Source organism: Entelurus aequoreus, linkage group LG15 (genome assembly GCF_033978785.1).
Source record: "Entelurus aequoreus isolate RoL-2023_Sb linkage group LG15, RoL_Eaeq_v1.1, whole genome shotgun sequence".
Taxonomy (NCBI): Eukaryota; Metazoa; Chordata; class Actinopteri; order Syngnathiformes; family Syngnathidae; genus Entelurus; species Entelurus aequoreus.
In genome coordinates this window covers 45,234,867-45,244,078 of record NC_084745.1, presented here as the reverse complement: position 1 = coordinate 45,244,078, position 9,212 = coordinate 45,234,867, and the positions used below count along the sequence as shown (strand labels likewise).

Sequence of the window (9,212 nt, the reverse complement as noted above, 5' to 3'; positions counted from 1 at the left end):
ATATATATATATATATATATATATACATCCATCTTCTTCCGCTTATCCGAGGTTGGGTCGCGGGGGCAGCAGCCCAAGCAGAGAAGCCCAGACTTTCCTCTCCCCAGCCACTTCGTCCAGCTCCTCCCAGGGCATCCCGAGGCGTTCCTAGGCCAGCTGGGAGACATAGTCTTCCCAACGTGTCCTGGGTCTTCCCCGTGGCCTCCTACCGGTCGGACGTGTCCGAAACACCTCCCTAGGGAGGCGTTCGGGTGGCATCCTGACCAGATGCCCGAACCACCTCATCTGGCTCCTCTCGATGTGGAGGAGCAGCGGCTTTACTTTGAGTTCCCCCTGGATGGCAGAGCTTCTCACCCCATCTCTAAGGGAGAGCCACGCCACCCGGTGGAGGAAGCTCATTTCGGCCGCTTGTACCCGTGATCTTGTCCTTTCGGTCATAACCCAAAGCTCATGACCATAGGTGAGGATGGGAACGTAGATCGACCGGTAAATTGAGAGCTTTGCCTTCCGGCTCAGCTCCTTCTTCACAACAACGGATCAATACAGCGTCCGCATTACTGAAGACGCCGCACCGATCCGCCTGTCGATCTCACGATCCACTCTTCCCTCACTCGTGAACAAGACTCAGAGGTACTATATATATATATATATACCGGAGGTGAGTCTTGCTTTTTCAAGCAGAAAATTGTTCAGCACTGAATTGTGCTGAAAAAAATTAAATATATATATATATATATATATATATATATATATATATATATATATATATATATATATATATATATATATATATATATATATATATATATATATATATATATATATATATATATATATATATATATATATATATAATATCATTACTTTATAAATCAAGCAAATCATTGCAACAAATACATGGCAACTATATAAAAAATATATTAAATATAAATATTCAATTGTATAAATTAAATTAACCAAAACTATATGATTTATTTTTATAATTTTTGGAAATATTTTGCAGTGTGTACTTGCAAGTTAAACGTGCTATAATTGCTACCGTGTCAACGCTATGGAGTAATGTTTACGCACAGCATCCATACTGAGGAGAGATTTGATTGGCTGCAGGGTGCAGTGACGTCACAGGCGCACTGCATTTCCTCCAGGCGCGCAAGAATTGGAGCTCACATGCACACGGCGTCGTGCGCGGAACTTTCGCCGCAATCACATCCCTTGTTTTCTTTTAGCATTTCTTCTTTGTTTCGATTTGCTAAATAAAAGCGGCTTTCCGTCTGCCCGGGTGACAAATCGGACATTATCCTTTTTTTTGTTGTTGTTATTGGACATGGCGCTGGACAGGAGACTGGACCTGCTGCTCGGACTGGTCTTGTTCGTGCAGTGTGTGCACGACGCTGGAGCCCAGCTCGCAGACTGGACCGGTAAGGAGAACTTTGAATAACATTTTACATTTACAAAGAAATATTTGATCTAAGGGCACAACGGCACCACTGCTTTCTTCATTTATATTGAATCTCATTTATTTCTGCATATAATGTATATGTTATTGCTTTCATAGGTTTATTTGAAATATTTTTGAGTTAAATAACACTTAACAAGTCTAACTGCACCATGAGAGCACTAAACGTGTTCCTTTTAAAGCTTTTGTGCTGAACTCATTAATCAAGTGATTCTTCTATGTAGCACTAGTGCAGGGGTCGGCAACCCAAAATGTTAAAATAGCCATATTGGATCAAAAATAAAAAATGAAAAGCCTTATATATGTAAGTGTTATAGTGAAGGCAACACATGATGCAAGTGTCTATATTAGCCTACTATCAAAGGCTGATGCGAATCTTCATTAACAAAAATGTTAAAATGTAATTTTTATTCTACCCATTTTTACAACATTGGAAATAATTAGTAAAATGGAGGCTTCTCACAGGATGAGATAACTTTTGGAAATGACTGGCTTTGAATGGCCAAAAGGTATATATGTGACATATTTTGGAGTGGTTGTCATGTGACAGTCACGTGACTAATCGAGGATAGTATCCCCCTAATGGCAGTGTCAGGTAAGCATACTTGCCAACCCTTCCGAATTTTCCGGGAGACTCCCAAAATTCAGCGCCTCTCCCGAAAACCTCCCGGGACAAATATATCAAATATATATCAACAGGGTGACAAGAACTAAATCATCCAGACCATTGGCGTTGTTAGGACTATTTTAGGGGGGCTCAAGCCCCCCTAAAATGTTCTTAAGCCCCCCTAAATAATTTAGTGTTAAAAAAAAAAAAGTCAATTTTTTTTTTTTTTTTTTTTTTTACAAATACATGCCGACATATTCATTATAAAGTGGCCCGAATATGAGTTTAAATAAATCATCATATAACCTGTCATTATTTACTCAGTTTTCCCTCACTTCATAGCGTAAGGTAGAGAGCCCCTTTAGTGCGTCAGTATCCAATCCATTCCACTTGTTCATATAGAAAATGCCCACATCAATCAAAATCCAGTCCGCATTTTCTCTGCGACCTTGCTTGCGGTCCTTGGACTTGTTCATATACAAAATGCCCACATCACTCAAAATCCAGTCCGCATTTTCTCTGCGACCTTGCTTGCGGTCCTGCAGGTGTACGAAGCACATTAGCACACAGCACTGCAGAACAAGAACCTTGTGTCTGCAATTGTAAATAATTTAGTTTTTAAGTTTTGTGTTTGTTGTATAATCTATATAAAGTAATATACATTAGCCTATTGTTAAAATAATGAAAAAAACATCGTTAAATATATTTGTTTTATTGTATTGTTACATTAATAGCTGTTGTATTATTATAGGATGGCTTGTTAAACATTTCATAGGATTTTCAGAGGGTGGAAAAACCAAGACATTGAATATAAAATGTAAAGTGAATAAATACATAAAAAGAAAAAGAAAAAAAATGGTTAAAAGCCATCGTCCCGGGTAGCATTTCATTTCGTCCCGTGCATTCTTTTTACCGTCCCCGGGACGACGGGACTACGTTAGTCTCAAGCCCTGGAAGTTACATTTTATTGTTTGCATTATTTGTTTCAGCATTGCAATTTGAAGATGGTCCCTCAGCTCTTTGACAGCTTTGGCTCTTTTTCAGATCAGCAGACGGACTCTAAGTCTTTCTTATTTACAGTATATATAAAAGTTTCTCATTTCTATTCAGACTTCCATATATATTTAATTTCCTTAACGGCTTGCCATAAAATACTGTATATATATATATAAATATATTATATACAAGCCAAATTATCCCGATCCAGATATTACTTTAATTCAAGTAATCAAGTAATATTTCCAGGGCTTGAATTTACAACCATTTTAGTCACATATGTGCCCAAAATGTAATCTGTGCAACTTCAAAACATTTGGGAACAAACAATTATTGTATTGTGAGTGAAAGTGGTGGCATTAGCCTCTATGTTGTGAATGAATAACATAGAGGCTAATGCCATGACTTTCATTGTGTTTCAGTGTATCTTGAAGGATCATGCAAGTCATTGTTTCTTGTTGATGCTGTAAACAAAATGTCACTGTGCAAACCCATGTTTGTTGTTGTACTGAACACAGATTGAAAATAAACCCACTGAAATAATAATAATAACAATGATTCATTTCTAAGTCTTTGTTAGCCGTTTGTGAAGTTTTTTGCTTGTGCGCTACGTTCGCTCGCATCCTGTGCATCTCCTGGGGGCTAAGCCCCCCCTGTCCTTAAAAGCTAGTGACGCCCCTGGAGGATACTATCCCCCTAATGGCAGTGTCAGGTAAGCATACTTGCCAACCCTTCCGAATTTTCCGGGAGACTCCCAAAATTCAGCGCCTCTCCCGAAAACCTCCTGGGACAAATATTATATCAAATATATATCAACAGGGTGACAAGAACTAAATCATCCAGACTAGAGATAAATTGTATTATGTTTATCTTACCTAAAAATAAATATATTTATTAATTTAAAAGAAAAAAACTAAATACATTTTTACTATATTTTGCTAAAAACATCAAAATTAATTGTATTTTTATTTGTATTTTTTCTGACTCCTTATTACATCCAGCCATAGAATTATACGTTAAAATAAACATATTTGAAATAATTACTTTTAAATGATCATAATAATTCATTTAAAATGACCATATTTGATTATTAAAATAATTGCTTGTTTATCAACAACTTTATCATTTTATTCATTACATTTTGAAGCTCTCAGAAGCCAAGTTATGTTATATTCCTTAAGATTTATTTATGCAAGTTTGAAGTATCAATTACGGTATCTAAACACAGTTTTGTTTGCATATTTTCAGGATGTATATATATATATATATATATATATATATATGAAATACTTGACTTGGTGAATTCTAGCTGTAAATATACTCCTCTCCTCTTAACCACGCCCCTAACCACGCCCCCGCCTCCCGAAATTGGAAGTCTCAAGGTTCGCAAGTATGCAGGTAAGCTAGCTAATTTTCAAAAGCTGATGGGTTTTTTTTGTCCTTAAAGGTGTTTTTACACTAATTTAGCCATTTTTAAATGCTGCCTATAGGCTGTCAAATATCACAATTCAACCGTTCTTACCGCATTTCTTCAATTAAGTCATAAAGAATAAGCTAGGGAAATGTTTCTCTCGAGCTGTTAGGCCTTAACATCGTGTAAAGCCTGTCTTGACACATTTGTTACAATCGATAAAAGGCATTTATTGAGGACAAATGTCACGGTTTCGTTCATATAATTATTACATTTTCTTAGTATATATACAGTAACATTACGCATGTTTCACATCACTTAGAAGTGTTTTATGTGTTATATCCGCCATCATTCGACCTAAAATGGCCTCCTGTTGCTTAATTGATTAACAATAATATACCAGCTGAGAAACCTTCTGCACTTTTAATATGATGTTAATAATGTTTATATTAATTCTACGAGTCAAATGCTAAAATGGTCGTCCTAGCAGTCAAAAGCGAAGTTGTCCTTCCATAGACATTGTTGAAGACAGAAAAGTGCAAATGTAACTGCCGGCCATTTTATTTCCACAAGCCTGCTTGCTGTTCATTAATTTAAGTACAGTCTCTGCATTTCTGCAACATGCTATGTTCTAGCACCTACACCAGGGGTGTCCAAAGTGCGGCCCGGGGGCCATTTGCGGCCCGCAGCTAATTGTTTACCGGCCCGCCACACATTCTGGGAATGCTATTGCAAAAATAAAAAAAAAACATTAAAAAAAGTAGAATGAGGTGAAATCTAACTAGAAAAAGTTGCAATGTTGACACAAAGCTGCCATGCAGGCTGTTTTTTTTGTCTTTTGTCTATCTTTATTTTTCTTTTTTTGCCATTGCAAAAAAAACCACAATGTTATAATGAATTATTGACCTATTCAAGGCTCCAATTATTACAAATATTTCACTTTAAAAATGTTTTATGTGGAAAATATTGCATATATTGTGTGGTTGCCATACAAAAACATCAACGTTTTCTTTGACAAAAGAGCATAAAACAAACAAAATAATAGTTCAAACGTAAAATTGACCGATATATCTGAAGTTGATCTCGTAACTTAAGTGTTGAAAGTAAAAAAAACCTAATACAAATGTATCAGTTTGAGTGGGGCACCTTTTGTATCCTAAATATATTTAATGGGATTTTATTTATCTTTTCACTGTGACTACTCAAAAATAACAATGAATTAATATCAATGGTGTCTTGCACTATTGATGTTTTTAAGGCTCTAATTTCTTCACACCAAACATTGCTTTCTGAATGTTTTGGGCAGTGGGGGAAATACTGCATATTTCAGTTTTATTATAAAAAACAAAGTTGTCTTGACAGAAAAGGCATAAAACCTTTTTGTTTTTTAAAATTTTTATATCAACCTAAAGTTGATATACTGTAGAGATTTACCGTAAGCTTTAAATAAAAAAAATAAAAAAATAATTTGACTTGTTTTTAACATTTTAATGACTTAGACCCTTTATGGTCCCCGGGAGCCCTAAAGGTAAAAAAAAAAAAAAATCCATATATTTTGTTATTATTTGAAAATGAAAACTATCAAAATGGCCCCCGCGGGCTTTAATTTTTCCGTGTGCGGCCCTCAGTGGAAACAATTTGGACACCCCTGACCTACACCATACAGTGTGGTTGCACCTGCACTGACAACTTGCTTTGTGGTGAATGGTGACACCTGCAGTGTTTGCTACAAAAATACTTCTTCTACAACATGCTGTACTGTACTGTGGTTGGACACACAACTCAACTTGCAGACAATTTTTGACATGTCTTTAAAGATTAGACAAAATAACTTTCAGGCTTATTTCCTTGTGTCCAAGTGTTCGATGTTGGACACATTTTGGAGGACAATGTTTGATGGTAATTTTGAAAGACAACGCTTGGTGGAGAGTCAATCAATCAGTCACATTTTATTCATGAAGCCCTTAATCACTGGTACTTCAAAGGGCTTCGCAAAATCACAACAATCAGAATCAGAAGTACTACATACAACAACGTAGAACAATGTTTGATGGAGGATCATGTTTGATGGACAAAGTTTAATGGAGGACTATGTTTGGAGGACTATGTTTGATGGACAAAGTTTGATGGAGGACTACATTTGAAGGACTATGTTTGATGGACAAAGTTTGATGGAGGACTATGTTTGGAGGACTATGTTTGATGGACAAAGTTTGATGAAGGACTATGTTTGATGGACAAAGTTTGATGGAGGACTATGTTTGATGGACAATGTTTGACGATCAACCTTTGATGGACAATTTTTGATAGAAAACACTTGATAGAGGACATGTTTGATGGATGACTTTGGTTGGAGGACTATGTTTGATGGACAATGTTTGACGATCAACCTTTGATCCAATCCAATCCACTTTATTTATATAGCACATTTAAACAACAAACATGTTTCCAGAGTGCTGCACAACAATATTAAAAACAGTATTAAAAACAATATTAAAAACAATACTCAAATATTATCCTTAGCTCCACCAATGACTGAATAAAAACAAAAAATAAATAAATATAGAACCAATATAAAAACAATATAAAAATAAATATGACTAAAAACAATTTTAAAGGGAAAAAACAATTAAAACAGTAAATAGAAATCAAAATGTGTAAAAAAAAACCAAAAAAAAACACGGAGGACAACAGAGGACAGAGGACCACACAACTCACGTAGTGTTAAAAGCCAAAGAATAAAAGTGGGTTATAAGACAAGTTGATGGACAATTTTTGATGGCAAATGCTTGATAGAGGACATCTTTGATGGAAAAAGTTTGATGGAGTACTATGTTTGATGGACAATGTTTGACGATCAACCTTTGATGGACAATTTTTGATGGCAAACGCTTGATAGAGGACATGTTTGATGGAAAAAGTTTGATGGACAATGTTTGACGATCAACCTTTGATGGACAATTTTTGATGGCAAACGCTTGATAGAGGACATGTTTGATGGAAAAAGTTTGATGGAGTACTATGTTTGATGGACAATGTTTGACAATCAACCTTTGATGGACAATTTCTGATGGAAAATGCTTGATAGAGGACATGTTTGATGGACAATGTTTGACGATCAACCTTTGATGGACAATTTTTGATGGCAAACGCTTGATAGAGGACATGTTTGATGGAAAAAGTTTGATGGAGGACAATGTTTGATGGAGAATGTTTGACAATCAACCTTTGATGGACAATTTTTGATGGAAAATGCTTGATAGAGGACATGTTTGATGGAAAAAGATTGATGGAGGACAATGTTTGATGGAGAATGTTTGACAATCAACCTTTGATGGACAATTTTTGATGGAAAATGCTTGATAGAGGACATGTTTGATGGACAATGTCTTAATAGAGGACAATGTTTGATATACGACAATGCTTGATGGATATTGTTTGTTGAACAACGCTCGATTGAGGACAATTTATCATAAAGGACAATGTTTGATGGACAATCTTTGATAAAAGACAATGCTTAATGGGCAATGTTTGATGAAAAATGCTTGATGTTGGACATTTTTTGATAGACAAAGCTCGATTGAGGACAATGCTTGATGGACAATGTATTGTGAAAAATGTTTGATGGGCAACATTTGACGATCAACATTTGATGGACAATTTTTGATGGAAAATGCTTGAAAGAGGCCATGTTTGGTGGACAAAGTTTGATGGCGGACTATGTTTGATGAACAATGTTTGATAGAGGACATGTTTGATGGAGGACCATGTTTGATGGACAATGCTTGATGGATAATGTTTAATAGAGGACAATGTTTGATGTATGACAATGCTTGATGGACATTGTTGAAAAATGCTCGATTGAGGACAATGTTTGATGGACAATGTTTCATAAAGGACAATGTTTGATAGACGATGTTAGATAGAATACAATGTTTGATATATGACAGTGCTTAATGGACAATTTTTGATGAAAAATGCTTGATATTGGACAATGCTTGATGGACAATGTTTGGTGGAAAATGTTTGATGGGCGACATTTGACTGACAATTTTTGATGGAACATTCTTGAAAGAGGCCATGTTTGATGGAGGATTATGTTTGATGAACAATGTTTGACAGAGAACATGTTTGATGGAGGACAATGTTTGATGGACAAAGTTTGATGGAGGACAATGTTTGACTGACAAAGTTTGATGGAGGACAATGTTTATAAATGATAAATAAATGGGTTATACTTGTATAGCGCTTTTCTACCTTCAAGGTACTCAAAGCGCTTTGACAGTATTTCCACATTTATCCATTCACACACACATTCACACACTGATGGCGGGAGCTGCCATGCAAGGCGCTAACCAGCAGCCATCAGAGGCAAAGGGTGAAGTGTCTTGCCCAAGGACACAACAGACGTGACTAGGAAGGTAGAAGGTGGGAATTGAACCCCAGTAACCAGCAACACTCCGATTGCTGGCACAGCCACTCTACCAACTTCGCCACGCCGTCCCATGTTTGATGGACAAAGTTTGATGGAGGACAATGTTAGATGGACAAAGTTTGATAGAGGCCAATGCTTGATGGACAAAGCTCGATTGAGGACAATGGTGATGGACAATGTATTATAAAGGACAATGTTTGATGGATGATGTTTGATAAAAGACAATGCTTGATGGACAATGATTGATAAAAAATGCTTGATGTTGGACATTTTTTGATTGACAAAGCTCGATTGAGGACAATGTTTG

The 9,212-nt window shown here is 36.2% G+C and overlaps 1 protein-coding gene across 4 annotated transcripts in view; it reads left to right on the top strand.

The window, feature by feature from the left end:
- Positions 1-1,137: 1,137 nt before the first annotated feature.
- Positions 1,138-9,212, top strand: part of plxdc2b (plexin domain containing 2b) — a 134,348-nt gene continuing 126,273 nt past the window's right edge. For 2 of the 4 annotated variants that reach the window (XR_009821208.1, XM_062021620.1), the window contains exon 1: positions 1,142-1,418. Coding sequence is in view for 3 of the 4 variants with exons in the window: in XM_062021620.1 (XP_061877604.1) it covers positions 1,325-1,418 (94 nt within the window). In the remaining variant the exon portion in view is untranslated. Of the gene's footprint in view, positions 1,419-9,212 lie in introns of all 4 variants that reach the window. The other 2 variants (XM_062021622.1, XM_062021623.1) reach the window with 2 other exon arrangements.